Source organism: Chroicocephalus ridibundus, chromosome 8 (genome assembly GCF_963924245.1).
Source record: "Chroicocephalus ridibundus chromosome 8, bChrRid1.1, whole genome shotgun sequence".
NCBI lineage: Eukaryota > Metazoa > Chordata > Aves > Charadriiformes > Laridae > Chroicocephalus > Chroicocephalus ridibundus.
The window spans coordinates 53,883,394-53,908,500 of NC_086291.1; the positions used below are offsets into that span (position 1 = coordinate 53,883,394).

At 46.8% G+C, this 25,107-nt stretch overlaps 1 protein-coding gene across 8 annotated transcripts in view; it reads right to left on the bottom strand.

Annotated features, from left to right (window-relative positions):
* SDK1 (sidekick cell adhesion molecule 1) overlaps window positions 1–25,107 on the bottom strand; it is a 411,549-nt gene that overhangs the window by 26,589 nt on the left and 359,853 nt on the right. For 7 of the 8 annotated variants that reach the window (XM_063343255.1, XM_063343252.1, XM_063343253.1 and 4 more), the window contains exons 35-41: window positions 25,021–25,080; window positions 22,900–23,001; window positions 7,263–7,378; window positions 5,628–5,814; window positions 4,701–4,838; window positions 1,445–1,606; window positions 116–241 (exon numbers count right to left, since the gene is read on the bottom strand). In XM_063343255.1, coding sequence (XP_063199325.1) covers window positions 116–241; window positions 1,445–1,606; window positions 4,701–4,838; window positions 5,628–5,814; window positions 7,263–7,378; window positions 22,900–23,001; window positions 25,021–25,080 — 891 coding nt within the window. The remainder of the gene's footprint in view (window positions 1–115; window positions 242–1,444; window positions 1,607–4,700; window positions 4,839–5,627; window positions 5,815–7,262; window positions 7,379–22,899; window positions 23,002–25,020; window positions 25,081–25,107) is intronic. The other variant, XM_063343256.1, reaches the window with a different exon arrangement.

Sequence of the window (25,107 nt, forward strand, 5' to 3'; positions counted from 1 at the left end):
TCTCTCACAAACACCCACTGCCTTACCGGGACGACAAACAACCTCTCCTCTGAGGGATGGGTTTCAGTGGAAAGGAACGCACGACACCAAGCTCTCTGCGTTGCCCATGGCTTACCTGAGGGCCGCGCCTCTATGATATACCCAGTTGTGGGTTTTTCTCCTGAATCTCCCTCGGTCCATTGCAGCGTCAGCCCAGAAGCAGATTTTGTCACCAGAATTTCCTGAGGGGAGCCGGGAGAACCTGAAGGATGAAAAGAGAATGGCAAACGGTGGTGGTATCAGAGACAGACTGCAGTATTCTTCATTTCTTCTACTGATATAGGGAAAACTAATTATCCATAGGCACTGGTCAACATACATACAACATAAACGAGCTCAATGGGCTAGTGACCTAAATTTCTCACTAGTACCAGCAGTGACGTATCAATAGCTGGGGTTTACGGGTGCCTGTATTAAGAAGGAAAGAGAAAAACATGCCCCTTTTAGCCATTAGCATATCTGCAGCATTTGCACATTGCCACTGCTATTTCCGACTTCAGAGGCGAAACCAGCCTCCGCGTTTGAGGGAGAGGTTGGTGGGGACAGACGCCTGCCCGTTCGCTACGGGAGGAAGCCGTGGCCACATTAGAGAAGATTCCTGCTTTAAACTGTCTGTGGTGGGGCGCGAGAGTTAGACGGTGGATCCACAGTGCTGTTGTCCCAGATAACGGCTATGGAAGGTACCGTGACAAAACGACAGCTTGCTGGCACCCAGAAAGCGGCTCTGATGGAGGGAGCAAATATTTCCCTGAGCTGGAAATAACGAAGCAAAATTCAGAACTGTGACCATCGCACTGATGTTCTGTGATTTACCAGACAGGCTGGTATCATCAGAAGGCATTTACCTTGTTAGATTATCTGTTTATCAGAATCACTGATCAAATAAGAAAACCAGCTCCTTTGGTGCAGACATGGAGCCGAGCAGGGAATGCTGACGTTCAGCCAGTTGCTCCTCTTGACATAACAGGACATTCGCAGACTTTTCCCAGTACATAAGTCAAAGTGTCAGGAGAGAGTAATTGTAAATTCTTTCTGGTCTTACATCCAGGAACCTCTGCTGGTTTCGGCAGAGTTATTCGGTTCTGACTCCACCACGGAGCAGCGCAGTCAGAATTATGCACCGCGCTGTCAGGCTGCAGCTTTGAAATCCCTGGCTAGCCCGTTTGCGTTATGATTTATTCACACTGTTTTGTTTATTCACATCAGACTTCTACATTTCAGGGGAAAAAGAAAACATTTTTCATGGGCAGTTGCAAAACCCACTGAATCATGTCCTGAGCTCCTGTGACTCAACTTCTCCTTGGCTTGGAAATTCAAGTTAAGCCCTGAGTGCGCTACTCCCTGCTGTTGGACTGCATTTCTGTAACTGATCTGGCTTGAGACATGGTTTTATGGCTCCGCTTACCTTCTGCTGGCCCAGCTGTGACGTTGGCTTGCAGTTCAGGTCCATAGGCGATGGTTCGGGCTTGCACTCTGAATAAATAGGTCATGCCCTTGGTGAGATCTCGGACTTTCAGCCAGCGTTGCCAGTTCCCTTTAATATCCACAGTCACCACCTTACTCACCCCTGGAACAGCCACGCGGATAAAAAAAATAAGAAAAGGTGGCGATGCAAAAAAAGAAATCAAGTGGAGCTTATTACATCTAGATGGCAAGTAAAATTATCTAACAGTTTGCTAAGAAAGTATTTCTTACAATTAGCAGGAGTTTAAGTAGTGATAATAGCCAATTTTCAGCACTGATAAGTATAATTAGAGTTTAAGCTTGATAAGTGGGTACTGACAAGAAAAAACCTTACAATACAACTGGGAAATTACCAAGAGACTACACGCAACTTCACTAATTATTCTGGGAAGAAAGGAGGAGGTAGACGAAGAGGAGCGCGTGTTGCAGATTGCTTCCTAAGCAAGCCCTTCTCCACTGCTGCTTTGCCGAGTAACCCGCAACGCTGCCTGGAGGAGGAAACAAGGGACAGGGTCTTTCCTTTCATCTCATCCTGTCATTTCCACCATTACCACGGGAATGCGGAATGAAGGATGTATATCTCCCAGGTAACTTGTGGCTATAAATGCCACAAAGCAATCACAGCGCTATTAGCTTGGCCAAGGCTGGTTGTGACTTGTGTTTCGTTCTTCTCACTCTCTAAGAATTTTCCTCGCATGGATGAATTAAAATCAGCGCTGTTTCCTTCATCAAGGTTCGTAGATAGCTTTACGTTTAGGTTCTCAATGCTGCATAAAGGGCAGAGCGGCAATGAGTGCATTGAAAACAAAAAATATCTAGTTTTCATGGAAATTTTCGAAAAGTAAGTCAACGGAAAGAATTTGATTTATAAAACATTTTACAGAACAGAAAGTTCAAATTTACAGAGTCCTTTGGGCGTTTTTCTGGTTCTGTAGATGTACATAACACATTTCAAATCAAGAAGATAGGAAGTGGGAAAATGTTTTTCCCACTAGAGAAGGCAGATTGCTAGTTTGTCTTTCCAGAAAAAATGCAGAAGGAAGATGTTTTCAATCCAGATGCTTATTTTATGCAAATCAAGATGTTTCTTTTGGTTTTTATCAGTTAAATAAAGAATAATGTCCAAGCAACTTCTGTTCAAAGTTTTCTCCCAGATACAATTAATAACTCGGGGAATCTTTCCTTGGTTAACGAGGAAGCAGTAAAAGTGCTCCCTCCTTCCCTAGGTGTACTATTTCATTTCTCCGAGACAAATCAGGAAGCATTTGTCATTTGAAGCTCTGCTCAAAAAAAAAAAAAAGAAACTGTTAAAAAAGGCTCCAGGGCAATTTTGTTGTCTATTATTGTGTAAAACATAGCACTGTAAAGCCTAAACGAGAAAAGGTCAAACAGGGAGAAGGCTGTGCTAAAGAACAGATCGCTGCTAAGAAAGTTTTGCAAAATGCGCAGGTTTTACGCGGCGGCTTGTGCGTGGGAAGGCAGGAGGTGTCACAGCGGCGGGGATGCGCAGTCGAACACCAAGAACGGGTGAAAAGTCAAAAGGTGCAGGAAAAAAGCTCCAGGGGGGGTCTGGCCCATCCATATTGTTCCACTGTAGTGTTGACACGGAGGAAGGCGAGACCTGGGGCTGGAAGGACCCTCCGGGACCGTGGGGTCTGGCAGCTGCCTCCGTTCCGCACCCCTACGTGCTCCATCTTCAAAAGAGTTTGGCTCTACCTCGCTCTCTAAGTCAAGGAGCGTGGCTTTTCTTCTGGAGGAAAATGATGGCATGGAAGGAGGCATTGCTTACCATGGCAGGAGAATAAATAAGTTTGCTGAAAGAAAAATGTTGGCACGAGAGCAAACGGGTAGAAACTGGGAAATAAATTTAGGCAAAAATGTAGAAATCCGAGGAAAAGCCCTCCATAACCTCCCTGCTCCCATCAGAAATCTTCTACAGGGGAAGGAGAGACAAACTGGAGTTAGAGATAGCACAGGCAGAGGTGGGGAAGAGGAGAAAAGAAAACAAAGGTTCTGAGGACGTTAAGTCAAATGCACGCAGAGCAAACACGATCTGACACTTCCATATTTTCAGGGGAAAAAAAAAAAAAAAAATGTATTCTTAAACCTTGTGTAGGAATGAATAAAAGGCAGGAAATGCCCGAACAGCCCAAACCTCCTGCGCACGTTTCTTGGTCAGAACCTGAAATGCTTTCTGCATTAGCCCTTTGTGCTCAGACCTGCCCACCGTAAAGGCTGAAAGTGCTTTTATACTCATGTTTTCATTCCTGAATATAACTTTCTCAGTGCACAAGACATGGATATTCAGGCAATATAGATCTTTATTCCTTACAGAAGAAGCAAATACAAGTGATTGATATCCTTATTTCTTTGGAAAGGAGTTTAAAATGGATTGGCAATGGCTGAAATTACTCTCCCTGCTGTCACACTGCCAAAGTCGGACATCCTATTGAACTATTGGCGATCTACCAGGGATATAAAAATATTAATAAGACCATCCACAAACTTTGTAATCTTTTCTAATTCACCTTCGGAATTAATTTACATTTGTTTTCAGAGAAACTGCCAAATCCTTCTCTGTTGCTGTTCTGGCAAATTAATGAAACGTTTGCGGCCATCACATTGTTGTGGTCCAGCTTAAATCTGGTGCTGGGTTAAAAACGCTGCTTGAAAACTCCGTGTAAACAGACCCAACTAAATCTCCATCGCAGTTATTCTCCCCTGTCAAAAGCGGCAGCGGTACCAGTGACGACTAGCACATTTGATGCCCGGGCAATCTTTGCGATAACAGAAGTGACACATGATGTGATAAGCAACACAAATGCGTCTGACGACTATTCTGGGATGGAGCCTACTCAGCAATTCCAAAGCGCAACGCGGGGAGACGATCAGGCACTCTCAGGCGGAGTCTCCTCTTCGCCCACACCAGGTAACGATGGCAGTAAAATGACTTTTCAAATCACACTGAATATAGTTTGTGCAAGAAAATGAGAGAGGACAGACAAAAGCTATATTCCACGATATTATAGTTTGCTGAGCAGTTTTGGCAAAAGCGGAATTGTTTTACTTACCCTCTGCCACCTGGCTTCTCTTGGAAAACGGCAGAGAGCGAGTGGGAAATTGGGCAGAGATAAAAGATACTACAGTATTTTTCTGTCATTTCCCCATGAATATGTATGATCGGAGGTCGTTCTTACCCTGGACGGGAGCCAAAGGCTCATAGACTACTCGATAACCCTGCAGGACTCCATTTGCTGCTGTCGGCTCTCCCCAAGACACATTGAGCGTAGTGCAAGTGATTTCAGAGAACGCCAAGAAGCTGGGAGCACTGGGTGCTGAAAGGATCACAAATGGATTGAATTGCAGGAGGAGCAGTCTATCTGATATACATACATCTTATAAAACATGGGTTTATTTGCCCAGCCTGAATCTAAAGGAAACAAGCTGAGAATGGGATTTGTCAATTGTACCCAAATGTCCTGCGATCGATCAGAAACGCAGCCTGGCCTAAAAAGAGCCGCCGCTCAGGTGCAAAGCTGAACCTCAAAAGCAAGCAAGGAGATAGGACACAGGAGGGAAACGACCCTCAGGAGGGCGTTACGTGAGCATACAGCCCGAGGGCACACCTCCTCGTCACAGCCGCCACCAAGGGCATTGCCTTCGCCCTGCGCTGGAGCGCTCCCCACCACGGTCACGTCCAGCACAGAAACACCTCAGTCTGACCAGTGGCTTCAGAAAAAAAGGAGGGATTATAAAACGCATAAAAATTCTCCCACGGGACTGTTTGGGGAATCGGAAGGCACCGGAAACGAGTTTCTTCAGATTTTCAGATGTGATAGCAGAGGCCAGAACCAGACCCACAGACCTTCCAGACCAGCTTGTGAAGGGACCGGTCCTTCTGCCAGTATGTTCTCGTTTCCCCTGCATCGCTCCTTTTCCCACATGGTCCACTTATTTGATCCCTTTTTTCCCCTCCCAAGCCCATTACAATGTAATGACCCATCCAAAGGCTAAATCTACACACCAGTTCCCTGCTGCATCCACCCATTTCTCTCAGCCCACTGCCCAGTTACATGCTGGTCATCACCAAGTTTGTGCTTTGGGACAAGAGAGCGGTCCCGTACCCGCCTGGTGCGTCCTGCCCTGCGAGGGGCTGCTCCTGGGGCCGTCCCCGGCCGCGTTGAAAGCGGAGATGCAGACCATGTACCGCGTGTGGCTGGTCAGGTTTTTGAGCCGGACGGTTGTCTCCGGGAGGAAAAGGACCTTCACTTTCTCCGTGTCGTTTTGGACGTCGCTCTCCCAGTAATAAATCTGTTGAGAGAGTGAGATGTTTCAGTATATCCTACACCTAGAAAATATCTGGGCATTGCAGCTATAAGAGATCAAGAAGATGGCGCAGTCTTGCTCTACACTCCTCCATTCAATGGGATACTAATGCTTTTCACCACGTGCCCAATCTTTTCTCTTCCCTTGGCAAATTCCCCCGAGTCCAGCGACGGCGTAGCTGAGTACGTCACTCAAAAATAGACCACAGGCTGAAGAATATGGCCTAATGACAGCAGATATGAGCTGCCAGAGTTCAGCGATGAGAGGTCAGTTTTTAAATTCTCCCTGAGATGCTAGCTGCCTGTCAGCACTGGCATCCTGATACGATGGTCCATAATTCACCTCTGTGTGCACACAACAGTTGCACCATTTGTGTTCACAGCACCAGCACAGCCAAGCAAATGCCCTCCTGAAGAGGGTAATAAAGACTTCCCCTAAAGTTCCTTGAGGTACTTTTCCCCATTCTTCCCTTACATAATTTTTATCCTGGTGCCATAAAATTAGGCTTTGGAGAAGTTCGTTTCCAAGAGGAAAGTGGTGCCAGCCCTACTTATTGGACAGGCCTGGCAGCAAGAGCATTACAACAGGCCAAAGCAAGCCAGAAAGTTGAGAGAACGAGCCAAGGCAAGACTCCACCTTGGCTCTACAAGCCAAGCTGTTAGAGCCATCTATATACGTACAAAAGGAAAAGAACATGAATTGATATATAAGGATGCTTGTTCCTGCCAGGAAGGGATGCCAGATTATTCACATTGGCTTGGCTTTTCTTCGCTTATGGACCTAAATTCGTGGAGAGAGGCAGAGCCAGACACTGAACCCAAGCCAAGCTCCAGTGTTTATAGACTTGCCCATTTCCACTCTCTGAGGGTCCATTCTCATGCTGGAGAAGCTAAACAACATGCCTCTGCAACGTGCTCATCTCCTGTGAACCAAATGCAATTAATACCATGATTTAATTTTGTTTAAGTTAAGGAAATGAAATAATTCTTCCGAAATCTGACCTGGCTCAGGCTTCTCGCTTGGAGAAAGTTCTGTTTTTCCTAATGGCTTGTAACATTTGAGAGATAGAAAGCTCAGTTAATTTTCTTCAATGCAGTTCTTGCCCCTAGCTCTTGAGTGCCTGTTGCTTTTTGGAGCAGATATGTTGCCTGCCTAAGTGGAGCTGCCTCCTTATCTGCATACCCTGTTTCCCCATGCTCTCCTTTTTCACAAATAGCAACAGGCTTTTCCTTCCCTCCCTCCCTCCCTCCACCCCCCACAAATCTCAGTCTCTTTCCTTTGGGTTTGGGACTTAGTGCCGTTCCCATACTGCAGTCTGAACGCGGTTTTAATTTGCCTTACGCGGTGAGGGCAACTGTAGTTTGTCGAGCTATCTCACAAGTAATAGCAATGCCAAGCGAGATAAATGAAACCAGTAGAAACAGGAGGATTGCCTTGTAGCCTTGGATGTTCCCGTTTTGGCTGTCGGCAGGCGGGGGGTCCCAGGTGAGCTCCAGCTGGCTCGCAGAGAGGGAGTTTACTTGGATGTTCTGCGGGGCCAGCGCTGGTGCTACAGAGAAAGGAGGACAGAAGAATTAACACTGACAAGCAGAACTGGTTCATAACCAGGTTGCGATTTTCCATTTGCGGCAGGAGCCAGGACAGACTCCGTTTACGCCACAATCCGGCTACCACCAGAGCAAGCCCCACAGGGGTCGGCGGCACACAGCGACCGGGGAGCAGCCCAGCCGCCGACGGGGTTACGTTCTGTCCCACGCAGGCTGGGTTAGGCACCAAATCCACTCAATCCTGCCGGGACTTTTGGAAAAGAAAGGAGGAGTCTGTCTTCGTTCTCTAACGGTACCGTTTGGGGCTTGCCTTTGGTGGCGACACCGTGCCCCGACCGACCGCTCTGGAGAGGAGCTGGGAGCATCGCAGCCCCTGCCCCCCCTCCCAGCAGCCTGTTCGCAAGGCTCCGAGACTCAGGGCCAAAATCCTGCCTGAAATTACCTCCAAAACCCGTCAGACGCTCATCAATTCAACTAATATTTTATGTATGACAAAATGACTTTTAGTTTGCCACTTGATTATACCTTCACATACACGTGCTGGACCTCTTTGGCTCCTGATGGCTTTCCTTCTTTGCATTCTGCTGTGCTAGAAAACCAATCTTTGAGCGCACCTGGGTCACACCATCCTTCCCTTTGTCCGGATCCAACTCGGTGCACGTGGATTTTCTTCCCCAGCGGCTAGAGCAAGGCCGCTCTGTTCTCCAGCCCTGCTGTCTCTGCCTCCGGCGGGTCGTAACAAACCCGCACATGTTCTGTTTACAGAAAAGGTGCCGAAGCGTGTCCTGTTCAAACTCCAGAAGAAGGGAGAGAAAGGCAGGGCAAAGGGTAGGCTTCTCCTTTCTCCATGTTCACGCCGCCGCAGCCTTCGCCCAGGCCACCCGAGAAAGCCGCCTCTTTTCTCTCTGCCCCTTTATGGGCCATAAATAGAAGCGATAAAACATTCACTCCCCGAGTTAGATAGCCCCGGTTCTCTGTTCCTCTGGAGACTTCTTTCTTTAGAGAGAATGACCTTCATAAGTCACACTTTTCTACCGATACTCCCCTCCCCCCAGAGTTATAAAATAAAATAGTAATTAACACCCACTCAGCCTGACACCAACTATTTATTTTGTTCTAACTGTGTGGTTTCCATATTATCACTGCCCACCCTGCCGTTAATGGAAATGTTAATAACCAGCGCCAGGTTGTTGTGACAGATGCTTGGGCTCATTATCAGAAATTCTTATTTACCGCTCCATTAAACGACAGAATCGCACAAAAAAACAATTCAATCAAAACTAACTGGAGGTATTTTAACAGCCACATTAATAATCCCAAACATAAATAAAGTTAATGTCTTTTGCATGTTTGCCATCGGCAACTCTATTGCAAAATTATTGCTGTACAATTAAAACGTGAAAGGCAAAAATTGAAAATAGCCTTTACCCCAGTGCTCAGTTAAAACTATTTGGGTTTTATATTTTTTTGTTTCTTTTTTTGGCTAAAGGTAGCGAATGCGTGAGGTGACAATGACCATCAGTAAAATCCAGCTCGTTCACTCGCCGAATTGCTGCCCCGTCACCCCCGCTTGGCTGGAGCGGCGCCGGCAGCGGCCGCCGGCTGGGCTCAGCGCGACGCGGGGCTGTTCTGTTGAGGACCAAAAAAAAAAGCTCAAGATTTTGAGACTTTCACAGCACACGTCAGAGCGCGAGGCCAAACCGATCACGCTGTACGAACCCGAAAACACATCTCGGAGATCTGCAGATGACGATGCGCTCAGAGAAACAGGAATATGTACAATCACAGAAGAAAATGGATCACTTTAGCAGTGTATTTTCTTCCTAGGGAGTGACACTGCTGTCTGTCCTGAACCGACAGCTTCAAAGTGCTCTCAATACCCAGGTCTGAAGCGGCATCTACAGTAGAATTTTTCTTTGGATCCCCTGTGCCAGCCTGGAACAATTGCCGCTTCCGAGATACGACCATTAGAAGAGCCGGCGCGGGCAGCCTGCTGCCAGAAAAACACCATTGTTTTTGTTTTTTTTCTCTCAAATCCTTTTTGGAGCACATCTAAGAAACACAATGGTTAAAAACTGCCAGTGATCATTCTCCACTGACACGCTCGCTGCTGGAGCTGCACTTTTGCTGGCACGGCGGTGGAAAATTTGATGGGAGGAAGGAAAAAAAAAAAAAAAAAGAGACAATGTGGAAAAAGACATTTCTCTTTGCTACCCCAGAGCCTCGACGAGATGCAAATTGTTTGGTTTTGTGCCCTGTGAGTCTGTCCCTCAGTTCAACTTTCAAAGGCTGATGTGTCCCTCCTCTCCTGAGCACAGATTTCTTGTTGACAGCAAGGGACAGCAGGAAAGTGCTGCTGACACTTGATGCGGCTCCGTGCAGACAGCGCGTTACGTTAAGGGTGAAACGAAATACTTCAAAAAGGAGGAAACACATCCCTAAAGACTCCACCTGTTTGAAACCCCAAACCGTTCACTGACGGACAGCCTGAGCCAATAAAAGCAAGCGCATTTTAAAGGTGAATTCAAAGGCCTTTTTACCTTCTAGGAACGCAGTTCAAGATTACTGAGCTCTGAATTTTTTCCTGGCTGTTGAAATCGGGAATACATAAAAAGCAAGGTTAAAGCTGCATACCTCACACTGCTGGAGGTGTTAGTGACATTATCAACTATAGCAGGAGGGACACGCACCCCCGAGGGTCCAAACTCAGCTCTTGGCAGGTGGAAAGCATTTCGCTTTCCCTGAAAAAAAAAAAGTATGTATTCAAGATGTCTAATTCTGCGCACGTATCCCGCCTTGGAATCTCATGCAGATATTTGTAAACATTTATTTTCTTATCTGATTTCAATTCACCTTTGAGACGGTCTCCTTGAAATCCTCTCTCAGGCAAAAAGTAAGGAGAAAGGCTGAGCAGGTTGTATAGTAATTAGCAAAAAAACCATCACCATCTATGGACTGGGCTGATGTTGGCAGGATCACGCAAAGACGACAAATCTATCTGGAAACGCAAGAGAGTCTCAAAACGAGCCCGCGAAGAAAGTTACGCATCTAAATCCACATTTAAACATATTAACTGCCCTCATTTTCCAGTCGTACTGGACAGCCTCGGATCACACTGCAGTCAATTTGAGCTTGCAAACCCTTATAACCTTTAAAAAGAAGGTGCTTAAAATCCCCCGTGGCCTGCCCGCAGCGAAGCGCCGGGCATCGCTGAGGTTCACCTGAGCTTTTCTCGCTGCTTGCTCGGGATATTTGCCGTCTGGGCTGCGTGGCACCGAGAGCTTTTCATCAATACGAGACTACGATTCCTTTTCTTAGAGACAGTTGCCACGATGCTCTGGAGCACAGGTAGGCTACAAATCCTTGTGATTCATTGGGTAAACTTAATAACCGCTTTTACGAAGCATTCCTTGCTGCCGTTATATCTGCTCCAATTTCTGGGTAGCAAAGGATTTCTCCTCTGCTGATTTCCTAATTGTTTCTATAGTGCCAGTATTACGTCAGAAGATTCACAGACAAGTCTGGGACAAGATTCCCTGATACTGGTGCCATTTAAATAAACACGCAGGCAGAAAACGAGGAGAAAAATGCAGTGAAAGAGACCGAAGATTTTCTGTGCATCAGCTTGATCCCATAGTTCCAAACAATCCCGAGCAAATTTCTGTTTTCTAAAGACCTCTGATCCTTTCCTATCTCGCAAGCTTTTTCCCCCGGTTCATCAAAGCATGCTTTTGTGAACATGCCTGCTTTTATTCCCTAGTAATCAATATATTTGCATTTTGGTGTTAGCACCTAGAGGCCAGAATCTCATTGCACAATGTGTTGCATAAACACAGAACAAAGAGACAGCTCCAGGCCTAAAAAGCCTCTAATCTGTGTGTCTCCATGTTATAATGGAGGGATGGTGGCGGCGTGTTCACGTATCAGCTGTAATCTTATCTACCTCCAGAGTAACAAGAGAGAAGACACAGCAATGCCCAGTGTCGCATGTGCTGACAATTAAAGCACGAGCCTCCAGAGTTCACGTGCTGGTTCCTGGCACACACGGTCATGGAAAAAAAGAGCTGGAAAGGATTTGGAGAGGGCTCAGACATGCTCAGACCCACACCCCAGGATCAGCTCGGCCGGTCAGATGTTTGTGTAATCTCCGTCACTGACCTCTTTCCAGATTCCCCTGCCATCCCCACACAAACTCTGCCAGCATATCCCTATTTTAATAACTCTTAAAATAACTCTCAGGTTGCTTTTTTTTTTTCTTTTTTTTTTTTTGAATGCCTAGCCTAAACCGTCTTTGCCGTATTGAGGTTCTGTCCCTGCAGTGCGACGGAGAACAGATTGTTTCTTGTCCCGTTGCAGCCACTGCCCTCAAGTTATGGCGTAGATACGCAACAGTTAAGTGGATTACAGAAGCCAAACACAACACAACAAACAGAAGGTCACGAGATAAAACAGCCGGACTCATCTGCAGAACGGGCAAAGCGAAACGCCAGGGGGTTTCTTGCAGTGTGGGCTTAGAGAAGGAACGCAAGGACAGGTACCTCCCAAGAAAGAGCATAAAGGCGTATCTGCAGCTGTTTGTAGTCACTCCTTCCACGACGGCAAAGCAGCACGAGCGAAAAACCTTCAGTGTTTATTGGCCATTTTCTTACGATGCCTGGGAGAGAGAGGTGGGAGCGAGGAACGCTTCCCCGGTGCAGCAGTACCTCTGTGCCATCAGGAATGCTGCGTGAGCGATGCTGATTAGTTCAATAACAATTAGTTAATTGTGCTTCAAAAACAGCTACTGCGAAGCTGCCTTCCGCTGTGACAAAGTGGCACGAGCTATATTTAGAATGTAAAAGACGCTTCCCACCAATTTCTGGCTGTTTTTAGCTAGGCTGCGTTTCCTATGTGTGCGCTTTTTCCAAGGGATGCTCTTTCAGGGGTTACTCGGGTGTATTTCCGATGCAATAATACACCAAAAGGATGTGGGTCTTAACCCCTCCAACACAACTCCATTCGCTAACCTTGGCCCTGAGTCCTCCTGCCCTCTTATTCACGCATGACAATTCGGCACCAAAACCTAGTGCTCTGCCAGTTATTAACTTTGTCAGGCTTGCGTCACCCTGCGGCTCGAAATGAGTCTCAGGAAAGGAGCAACGTGGTCTCCCCCATCTTGGAGAAGCCCAACCTCCTACTGGGTGGGGGAGGCAGTTAAAGCAGCTGGAAAAGCTGGGTCTCAGCAGGAGAGAACCCTTTTCCAGAGATGTTGATGCATGTCTTGATTTACATGGTTGCGTAGATCAGCGTAAGAGAAATGGAAACGCTCCTTGGGTAAGGGAGACCAATGGAAGTCAATACAAGAAGAACTTGAACAACATCTCTCTCACCCTCGTGAACACTGCTGGAGAGGGAGCACAATCTAACGGATGCGAAAATAGAAAGATAAACAGACAAACCTACCTCAGTGGAGAAGGAGGGGTGGAGAGGAGAAAGCGAATAGCTGTCAGGATGGGGACTTTGGGAATCTAGCACACCTGCAATTGCTTTACTCTGTGTGATATTATCTGGGTAGGCAGACACTTGGCCCCCTCCCTGTATACCACCCTCAGTACAGTAGCTGTGTTTTGCCACATCAAATTTTTAAGGGCATTAAAGTCATGAAAAAGCATAAATAACAGCAGCTGCAAATGATACCCCAATGTAACATCCCCAGCTTCTTTGCTTAGCACTGGGAAGCTTCCCAGCATTGGCTGTGCACGTCTTCAGCATCTGCAGAGGTAGGAGAGGGAGGCGGGGGTGGAGGAAAGAGGGAGGGAATGACATTCACTGCACATATCGGAAAAACGTTGAAATAAAACAAGGACTAGAAAGGGAGTATCCTTTCCACGGACCCAGACTCTAGGAGGTTATCTGCCCATGCCATTTTTTTGAACTGAGGCAGCAATCATGTTCTGAGGAAACCTCCACGGATATGACTTATTCATGAGGAACTTTCATAAACTGGCGAGTGACTCAAGCAGAAGTAATTCTCATCCTGTCCCTCACCATCTCTTCCAGCAGTGGTGAAAACACTGTTGCTGTGATTACTAATCTTTCAATACGGGGTTCAGATTTCCTAACGAGCCACGTGCGATCCAGGATTTTCACGGGAGAGACACGATCCGAGTGATGCAGAAGAAGTTCCTGTGATCGCATTACAATACCTACAAGCGCGGCGAATCTCAGGGAGCAGTAGTGCGAAAGAGTTAGAGCCTGCAAACAAAAACTACACACTTTTCTTTTGCTGAAGTCCACAGTTCTACTTAGCTAATGCAACCCTAAACCAGGCTACCACATTGCATACTGAGATTATCCATCAAGGGACTGAGAACGCCCGGCCCAGAGGTAAAGTCCATACAGAACCGTCAGGCTGCCTCTGGAAAGGGCACGCAGGCGGTTAAAACAGGACGGGGGGAAAACAGTAAAATGAGCTTTTTCCTCTATTTCTTCTGTGTCAACAGGGATATGGTCACACGCAGGCAGGCGGCCCGTCAGTCAGCAGAGATGGACCCATGGGCAGGAGCAGCAAGAGCCTGACGAGCATTAGGTATGCGCAAACAAACGTACGGGCGTAAACCTACAAGCTGAAATCCCCTCTCCCTTCCATCAATGCAAATTAGGGTTAGCTCGGCTGCAGCTGGTGGAGCCGGCCCCGCGTGAACGTTGTGTAACTGAGAGCAGCGCCAGCTCTCAGGAGCGCAGGATTCGCCCCCCAGGAGGAACTGAAGGTTGTTCAAGGGTGCAAGGGATGGCGAAGAACTGCTCGGTGTTTGATACTCTGGCCTGATCCTCCCTCACGTGCACCGGGAGAAGCACCGAGTGGGAAAGTACCGCTCTCAACTGTCTTAGAAAAGGCTACACCATTAGACAGAGGCAAAATTACCTACTTCGGACTATTTCCCCAGGCTCTCTGGTTCTCGAGACTCCTCCTCCTCCTCTTATAGTCGTGTTCCACTCATTATAATTTGTTCATCCCACACTCCAATATCATAATATCACAAGTTCATGGCAGCTGACGAAAGCACCCACTTAATTTTCACTAACAGTAATGGCAGCACCTACTGAAGCCTAATAAGCACCAACAACCCCTTGCGCTCCACCGAAGTCAAGAGAGCGCACCAACTAATTAGGGGGAATCTCCACGGGGTTTGCCCTATACCAAATGTTAAAAGCTGTATTGAATGAAGTCCAACGGAGCAGGTGACATCTGCCACTGCGACAACCTTTTGCTGTGGTTTTAGCGCAAGTCTGGGGAGCTGAGCCCCATGAGGGACTAATTTAGGATTTACAGATTGCGATGGTCTGAGAACCCCAGGGATCCCGTGGAGGGCCGTGATCTTGTGCTCCTGAGGGGAGAGAGATTAAATTTGCATTTTCTTGACTTTGAGTGAGAGTTTTCTCTTTCCTTATTTATTTTGCAGTCATAGCATCCCTGAGTTCATCACTGCGGTCCTATTCGCCCGTATCATCTCAGGCTCCAGATTGCTGTGGCCAAGACGTTTTGGAATACTGCTAATTCATACTTTCCTAAGAAAAAAAATGGCAACTTTTTTGTTTTCAGTCTACACCAGGCAACCTGAAATGCCTCCAGTTCCATGATTGACGACGGATACAGCAAACAGATGTCGGAAAAGAAAACCAACTGTGTTTCTCTACAGCTGGCTTCACAGCAAAGCCGTACAGAGGAGGCAAAGCCACGGGAGTTGAGACCCATATGAAAATGCTTACAACATTTTGCTGACATATCCCAGGATGACTGAAAACAAGCAGAGCAGGACTGCGCAATTAGAGGAAAGAGAAATCTGGCTGCAAATGTTACCCTTTAGTCAAAAACACTCAAGCTCCAGCCTGCGTCTGCTTGAATCTGAGTTATCAGCCAGGGGCTTTCCCCACTTCTTTACCAATGCAATTTATGGCCCGTTTTACTTTACTACTGATTGCTCATGTTTTTGAAAGGAAGGTTAATTCCTTTGCTTTTAATGGAGTAGCTCTGCTGTTAGTTCAGTAAGGCTCTGCATACACGATGAGGCTTCTCATCCCCCCGCCCTCTGCGTACTGCGCGGGGATGTCCCTGCCCTCGGCTCTTCGCAGGCCATATAACGCTGCAGCAGAACAGCTCGTTTGTCCCACCGCTCCCACTGCTGCTTGCACCAACCACAGCACAAAGACAGGAGTCCCGGCGGTGAATCTGAGTAGGGAGAGCCTGTCTGGGGCTCCAGTCAGCGCTGAAAAATCGACATCAAATTGTTGGGTTCGCGAGATGGGAGTTCATCATCCGAGCAAAACGTCGCGTGGCAATCGCAGCCCAACACCACCCACACCAGCAAGCGCAGCGGCGGGGAGAAGCAAGCTCAGCTGATCAAAAACCGATGATATTTTTGCTTGGACAGAAACATCTTTCCTACATTGAGACGTGATAAAAAGAGGCAATTAAACCAGAGCGAAGCAGGAGCCGCCGCGCAGTATAAAGCATTGTGCTGTACCAAAGGCTGCTTATGACCAATATTAACAACTTAATGAGCTGTTAATGAGGCGCGCATTCAGCTTTTACTTGCAGCATAAAAACATTGCAAATCATTTTAGGGAGCTTCTGGACTGTCAATGGAGAATTAAAGATGTCAAATAAGCCCATCAAATCTATGTCTCAATCTGGACGCTGCTTTCCAGTGCATTCTCTTAAAATTCCTTCTCCTATATGGTAGAATAACTTGCTTTGACAGCAGTACGACTCTCACTTAGACTTTGCTTCCTCCTGCCTTGACATTAGATTTCAGTCTCCAGAGAGCTGCAGGGATGTCTTTTTGACACGTTGACATTAAGGACACTTCTTCCAGACTCACACTGGCACAGTTACTTTCTGCCTTTCCGTTATAAGAGCAGCTACTGAGCTAAGCTACCGAATTTGGGAGTTTAATTATGAAACCTTTGTGCTCACCTGTAAACGGATTAAGAACGTGAAACTACCCTTTAAAAAAAAAAAAAAATGGCCAGTTTGAGTAGGAAAGGGAGTCAAGGTTTGTCTAGAAATTCATATCCGTAATTGCCCAGCAGTGCAGCAGCACCAGGAACACACAAGCAATGACTAATGCTCTAATGTAGGCACACTTTAGTTTGTTATTTTTTACTATCCTGTCACGGCCCTGCAGGATTAGATAATGCAGCCGAGTGCCATCTATACTGCTATTACCACCAGTGGAGCTGCATTGAGGGGAACAACAAATCCAAATTGGACTTGCTGCAGACAAGCCCCAAGTGGAAACCGTGTACAGAGCGAGTCTGGAGGAGCTTAAAATACACCACAAAATGCTGATGGGATGTACGCGGTGGCTGATCCTGCTCTCAGAAATGGAATGCTGTTGGGATACAGGTGTAAAGGTTTCCAGTAATGCAAGAGAAACTGAAAAAAAGGTTTCTTTCCCAGTCCAAACAGGAAACGTCTCATCACTCCCCTCTCCGTCTTCCTATAGCTTCCCTTTCTTGCTCTGCTCTGATTTTGCTCTGCTCTTTTAGCGCATTGCTGGAGAACGTGGCTTGGATCTTTAACTCTGAGCTCAGAGGGGACCTTCTTCTTCCTAAGGAGAAAGACACTGGGGACGGGATGAGAACTCAGTGTCACGCCTGGAGCGGGGCGTTCCCGGGACGGCTGCGTAAAGCTCATTCACAAATGAGCATGATATCGGAACAGCTCTACAGATTCTTTAAATTTAAAGGGGAGGGGAACAGGAAAATCCACGTTTCAAACACCCTGCCATCCCCCAAAAGTAGCCTTTTGCTGATGTTCAGAAGTGTCAACAATTAAAAGGCAAATACCTTAGTGTTTCAAAGGCTTGGAGCTTCTAAAGCGCCAAGGAAGGTCAGCCCCTTTGTTCAAAGTGTGAGCAAGCAAAACCAATAATTTATTTATTATACTACTTTCCAATAGCTTCCCTCCAAGCCCTTTTGTTTATCAAGGGAAGATAGATATTGTCCCTAGGCTGACAGGTTTTAGACTACTGCAATGCGAAATGGCCACGATAATCCTTCTCTTCCCCTCTCCAGTGGCGTCTGGGGTGGAAATGCCCACCCAGTTCTCCCAGAGCTGTGCCAGCAGCAACGCATCCCTATCTGCATACGCACAGCCAGCCACCGAGAGACGCGGCCACGTGTCCCAAACAGATAGGAGAAAACAGCCAAGGGGGCCACAGCAGACTGACTGAAGCTGCCAGCTCTAATGCGTCGAAATGTTGTCATTCCTCTTGTAGGCTGTTAACGAGGAGGCACAGGGGACTTCTCTGCACAGCGTCTTCTCGGCTACATTTGGGGCAGGGAAGGAGATAAAGCTTCTGTGCTAAAATGAGAAAGGTGGGGGGGGGCAGCAAGGTAGTGCTGAGGGACTCCCTTCTCCAGAAAGTGACCTACGACGGGGAGGTGACACCACGCAGGGTATTTTGTACGAACGTATGAAAAGAGCGAGGCCTGCAGAAAGAGATGAAAACACTCAGGGACTGTCGTGGTTTAACCTAAGCCAGCAACTAGGGTTGGTAAAGGAATAAAGACACAAATCACGCTCACCGCCCAGTGAATCCGTTGCCCAGCCCGACCCGAGCGGTGATCATGGATTCTTGCCCCCCCTGGCCAACCCCCATTTATATACCCAGCACGAACGTCTACGGTATGGAATATTCCCGTGGCCATTCCGTTGTTCTGTCTATGCTCCTTCTCAGCTTCTATGGGAAGCTGGCCCTTGAAGACTATAAACATCACCTAGCAACAACTAAAACTATATGCGTTATTGACATTCCTTTCATACCAAATCGGAAACGCAGCAGCCACTAGAAAGAAAATTAATTCTCACCCAGCTGAAACCAGGGCAAGGACAAAGCAGCGCTTGTTCTGACAACCTTCCCTGGCGTTAGCAGGGGAGACAAAGGGACGTTGCCAGAACACATAACCAGGTAAGAAGGGACAAGAGCTCTTCGCTAGAAGCAATTTAAAAAGGGGTGCCTGGAGTCAAGTCTTTGCTTCCATAAAAGGATTCTTTCTCCTTAGCATGGCTGCTTCTCTCTATTTTGTCTTCTCTTTCCCAAACCTAAATCGCTGGTTTTGGTCTTGGAGCTTTCCATATGGTTTTTATTACTTGTCTGGAAAATGCCGGAGATGGCCAGGCAGCTCTGAGTGCCTCCCCTGATGTACTGGCAGAGCAGAGCTTCCCTCCACGTGTCAGCTACGGGTGGACAAAATAAAGCTTGTGAACTCCAGGAGGACCTGCGGAGCCGCAGGCAGGAGGGCAGATGAAAACAATTGCAGATAACAGTGAGAAATTTGCTTTGGTGTCTGCTAGCTCTGCACCGAGAGGTAGATTCAGGTTTTTGAAGATGGTAAGAAAAGAGAGGGAAGAAGCAGTCGTCCCTCTGTCCCGCTCCTGTTCCTTTCCAAGCTGCAGTTTCACTTGAAGAAAGTGAGACGACCAGGAAACCTTTTGTGAAAGATGATGGAACAACCGAGGCAGCATTTCAACGGAGGACTTCTAAGAAGGGATCTCTGTCTCCCAGCTCTTTTTACTCTTTGCCTTTCCCATTGCAGAACCAGCTCTCATTATTAAAAACAACAACAACAACAAACCAGCCTCATCAGTTCTTGTGGATTCTGAAGGTCACCAATGTCACTATCAGTTATAATGACACACATCACTCCCCACTTCACACAAATGGATTTACAACCTGTTTACAGGCGAGTGTCTCTCGGTGCACTTCACCCCTTCTGCTGCCTCCTCTCTGCACACACGCGCTCTCCTCCAGCAGCAGCTGCTGGAAGAAATTATGAATTCCATTATTTTTCATCCAGAACAGCTTTGCAGTATATGGGAGAAGCACCGGAGGCTGCAGGCTCGTTAGCACAGGATTTGTATTGCCGCCTTCCATTTTATTCACCTTCCCAAATTAGGTGAAGCACGCCTGCCCCAAACCTGTGATTTCTGTTTAATTAAAATGCAGGTAGTGGAGTCTCCTGAACTCCGGAGCCCACCGCACAATCAGATTGTGACAGCAACCTGGTAGAATAATGCTCTTGATGTAGTGGCTGCTCTAACAGAGTCTTAATTTCAGTCGAGCAGAACAGCACCTCTGGTAGCAGCTGCATTTAGGGCTGGGATGAATATCGGTACCCAGCAACACTCGCTGCCTTCCCAATCAAAGCCGGCATCCCTGACAGCTGAACTGTTAAATGAATTAACAAGGCGAGAAGGGGGCTTGCCGACGGGGCTGCAACTCCCTTCCTAATTTCTGCAAGCGGCGGCTTTCAATTTTTCTGTCATTTGTCGGGAGATACACATGGTTCTCTAATGAGCAGGGCAGAGCTGCAGCCGGCTCTAAAAAGGCGACGTTACGAGGAACTTCTGGTCCGCGGAGGAGAGGGATCCCGACGCCTGAGGCAGGTGGGGGAAGGACACGGACTGAACAGGCAGCGCATCCTTCCCGGCTGCACCGAGCCCAAGGACGCGCAGCCCGCTCTCCTGATGCGGGGAAGAATTCCTCTCCACACCAGCGAGTTTTTTGCAAATATCCAGGCAGAACTCAAAATGGAGCCCTGGCCCGGGCTTTGATCTTATGGGCTACTGCAACAAGAAAAAGGTTTTCCTCTACCTGTAGCAAAACCCCCCCAACACCTAAAATCCACAAAAAAAACCCCCAAACCAACCCCAAAACCACAAAACACTTGCATCCAGCTCCCTTATTCACCTGGCAAGTCAGGATACAGAGGTCTGTTACTCACTTCTGACCCGTTGCCTACCAGCAGGTTGTTGTCTCCCAAAATTGCCCCCTGCCCATCAGTGAGAGGCCGGTGAGACCCGAGCGCCTGGGCTGCCCGAGGGGGCTGTCAGCTGGGGTACAGCTCAACGGCACCCCAGGGCTCGAGAGAAACTCCCCGTTCGGGTGCTTTTTACTCATTTGATTGGCAAAACTGCCAGAAGGTTGGGTTTAATGGCATTTTCTTTCAAGTTTGTCAGGGGACTCCATTGCCTACAGGAGCTTTTGTTGTAAAAATCCAGATACGATGATAGGAAAGTCTTCCAATCTAACAAGAGGGAAGGAAGGAACTACAGATACTCCTCCTTCTGCATCGCTTGTCTGGCTGCACCAGACAGAGAAGCCGAACAGCACAATCAACCATCAGTATTATTTCCAGCTGCCCCACGCTGTATGAAACGCCCACCAGAACTGCACAGAATGGGGTATTTCGGCTGAGCTGGCTCAAAACCAGCGCATTTCCCCGAAGGCACCTACTGTATATTCCTTTTTACAACCGAGAGAGGAGCGTTCTTGCACCTCCCAGAATTACTGTGACCCTTACGGCAGAACAAGGCACCGTTTAACAGTCCTGAGATGTAACTTATCCGGGGCCTTCGGACCAGGGACTGGTCCTCTTCAGTCAGGTTGCGTTCGGTGCTGTGCCTGCGCTGTCAGCACTCGTTGTTTATGGGGAAGGTTTTCCCTGTTTTTAACATGGATGCCCCATTGCCGAAGCTAAGCAGACCCATTTTTTCCAGCTTGCTGCTTAACTGCCTGTACCGCGGGTAAGAACATCAAGCAAACAATAACAACAAAACCTTGTATTTCCGCAGCACGCTTTAACTCAAAGGTGTCACAAATCAATTTAAAACTTAAATTGCAATACCAGCTCCAATCAGTTTACTCACGGGATAAATCACAGCCAGTTCTGGAGGTGGAAGAGGCAGTGATATAACAAAGCGTAATAACTTCACACAACAAGAGTGAAAATCGGCAGGAAGATCCTACATTCGTCATTTCTAGCGCGTGAACCTGGATCATCCCTAACCAGAGGTAAATCGGGTATCTCTAAAAAACCATCTGAGTCATGCTACAGCTTCAGATATACCCGCCCCGCCTGTGAAAACAAAAAAAAGGTCTCCTGGGTATCTCAGTTTCCTCCCAAGTTTAGCTCCTTCCATTGCGCTGTTCCCTGTCCCGGTTACGATGAGGAAGACCTGGACCGTGGGATTAAAAGACACGATATAACAGCATTTCCTTCTTTTCCCCAGCCGGTTTTCTGTGCTGCGTACGTGTGTATAAACGAACAAGCTGGCTCCATTTGCAGCAGTGAGATATTTAGCTCTGAAACAAAAATGTATTTTGAAGCCAGATACAGTTGGCTCCACTTGGGGCTTTCTTTGCTGCAGTTGCAGAAGTCGGAGGAGCAGCAAACTAGAAAAAAATGTAAATATTGCCAGCTGTCTCTCCAGAACCATGCTGCTCTGATTAATTTATGATGTTTTCAGAGAAAGATAGTGACTGTTACACCATATTTGAAATGAAAAGGTTAAGTAGAGTTTAAAAAAATGTGCAGTAGAGTTTAAAGGAATGTGCTTTGCTTACTTTTGAGCAATAGAATACTTAATGAATAATAATAAAATGAATTAGTGCTGGGTTTGATAGCTTCTATATCCTAGCCTTGAGACAGAAGAACAGAAGCATAATCAGATTCGTTCACGGCGGCAGACGGAACAACAGGAGGGAGCGTGTCGCCTATTCTTGTTCTGAGCTTCAAAAGATGCTGCTGCAGAAATTGATACCATAACTAACAACCACTTCGGCGCTAGCCTCCCTCCAGCTGGGGTCACCATAAATACGGCACCGCTGCCGTGGCTGTGAGGAAGACATCAGCTATTCCAGCCCTGCGCTTCTCAGCCGGAGTTACTGGGAAGAACAGACTCGGCTGCGGGTTATCTGGGCTCTGCGAAATCGCCCGTTTCACGACGCGCTCAAAGAAGTGTCTCGTTAACTCTCATCCTGATTTCCACCTCCGGCCATCCAACGAAGGGATTTTAAAATGATTAGCAAGTTAGATTTCATAAATACAGCCTGGATTCACCCACTAGATGGATAATGAGTAAAGGCACGGGTAGTGGCGCTGACCCTCAGCTTCTGTAGAGCCTGGATGCAGCTGCAGAGTCTGCGTGTTCCTAAGAGTAACCACCGCCCGCGCCTCTGAAGCTAGCGTTAAACTGGACACAACGTCTTCTTGACTTCAAGAGCATAAAAATACAGCACGGTGTGGTGCACGGGCAGTATCTCTACACAGAGAGCTATAAAATAAAAGAACCAGCTTTCCAAGTCTCCCTTGTTTTGTAGTTTTGTCGCTTTTCCCTTGTGGCTTTCCTGTCCTCCACTTTTCACTTCTTTAACTTCAGTCAATTTTTCCCTCAAGCTAATTTGGTATGAACAGTCATCCTCCTGCAACTCCAAAAATGTTTTCTCTTCTTTCTTTCAAATGCCCTTTCTCCCCTTATTCATTTAGACCAACCGGCTTTCAAATGGCGAGAAACTGCCAGCGCCAACCTATTCCCGGAGAGGACGCTCCAAAAACCTGTTAGTGATCATGAGTAGGGAATTTTTCAAATCATCCCTCTCCTGGACAAATATTAAATATTATCAGGAGAACACTAACACATGCCAGTACTCAAAAAAAAAACCAAACCAAAAAATCTAATTTTCCTTTTACCTACCTGCTTCGCCCACAAAGACTTCCACTGGTGTGCTGGTAGGGCTCTCACCAATTACATTATATGCCGTCATCAGCACTTCATATCTCTTGTATTTCTTCAACTCTGAAAAAGTAAAATATTATATTATATAGTATTATTTATGCTATATTACAGACATCTTTGAGACTTCATCACCTCTTTATCACCCGACTTCTCTCTTGTGAAACACAGCATTAGAACAGTACAATAGTGCAATGTCTACTTCCATCCTTCCCGAATTCCCACATCATGGCAGGATTTGCGTAATTATGGAAGATCTTTGCAATGAAATGGCAGGATTTTCTAGTGTTTCCTCACAATGTTGCTTCAGGAAGAGGAATCAGGACTCATTCCTGGTGGGTAACTAGCTAGAGGAACATCTCTAGGTCATTCTTAATGACAGAAGAAGGCAGGACTTTGCTCTGACTGTTCAACATATGGACTCCTGATCTCTACTGATAGGAACGAGCATGGCTTCAAGGCTTTGCCTAATCCTAGGGACTTTCATCTGGGGGTTCATTTAGCGTCTGCACCGCTCAAGAACATCGCTGCTGATGCAGAGTGCAGAAGATTATGTGCAGCGGGGAATCTGGAGTCTCATCCAAAGTACCGCATGGGTGTCCTTCTCCTTCAAAGCCACCGCAGCCTGAACTTCGATCACAAAGAGAAAGGAGACTTTGAAGCCTGGACTCCGTTTGGCCACCAGGCAACCAGTTTCTTTGCTGACATATAGAAACCACTCTGACAGATGAGCTAGGACAGTGAGAGCGGTATGAAAACATCCAGAAAACCCAATTGTGTGAGGGTAATTAGTAGATGCAAACGAGGGTGGAGTAAAATCATGTCAACATCATTAGGGGAGGCAGCGCCTGAGCAGTTTCATTTCAGATTTTGCATTTTCAGGACGAAAGAATCAATCCTAACAGAAATATTTATCATCTAAAAAATATTTAATGGTGAAATTAGAGTACGAGAGCGATCAATAATGTAAACTGCTGTCTTTAAATGAGCACTGAATTGATTAAGACACGCATGGCCAGGGGTCCAAATTTCTCCCTTTGCCAATACTTTTCTCTGCTATCTATGAATCAGATTGTATCTTTAGCTCCGTGGCTGACAGTATGCCATCGGTTTGGTAAGGTTCAATAAGCCTGATCCCGCAGGTTTGTCTAATTTCACTTTCACGGAAGTGTTTACAAATGTTGTGCTCCTATATCTGACCCCGAGCGCAGCATCGTTCCCCGGTCAGACATACTGTAAATGATATCTGGTATATTACTAACTTTTTGATGCGATATCACTAAACTCAGGCGGACTGCGAAACACGCAGCAAGCAAATCAGCAGTAACGACGCCGAGTTCGTAAACAAACAAACAAAAAATAGGAAGATACATAGGATATAGTACCGGGCAGCTTGTAGAGGGGAAACCTTAATTGCTGCCATGAAAAGCCACAAGGGAGATTTTAGTGTTAACTGGATGTGGAAGAAAATGGAACACATGAGAGTTCATGCATGCGAGTTTCAGTGGGGATAGGGCTCCGTGGTTTTGTTTTTTTAGCCCATCACAATCTGTGACTCAAAAGCCTTGGGCAAAACCTATCTAGTGAACCATCATCACCACAAAGCAACTTGCCTTTTAACTCTGTCGAATGCTATTTCATTCATTTCCAATTGAAAACACCTCTGGAGATGCACATAAATTCATTGGGCCCTCTCTAAACTGGCCTCCTACTCCATGGAATGCCTGAGCATCGCAATGCTTGAATCATAGGACTAATGATGTGATACAGCTAAACTCAGATGGACTGCAAAATATGTAGCAAGCGAATCAAAATTCATTTAGCATCAGCAATACTGGCTTGTTACAGTCAATAATGTTTTACCTTCCCAGCAGCCACATTTTTACAACAGCTACCTACTTGCGTCGTCAATGTCTCCTGATGTAGGGAGAGCAAAGGCTTAAAGAAAAAGAAGCTCGGGAAAGCAGAATCATTAATCTGTGTTGATTTCTGCTAGATCCACTGAGGAGAACCATAGGAGTTTGCCTATAGTGTACTTTGAACCATTACAAAGAGTCTCATCTAAAGGCAATGTGCACTTACGTGTTAATTCATACGTCGTTAATGCAGAGCTGCTGTTCACTGTCTTGAAGCTGCTTTGGGCTATTCAGGGTAAGCAAAGCAGAAAGC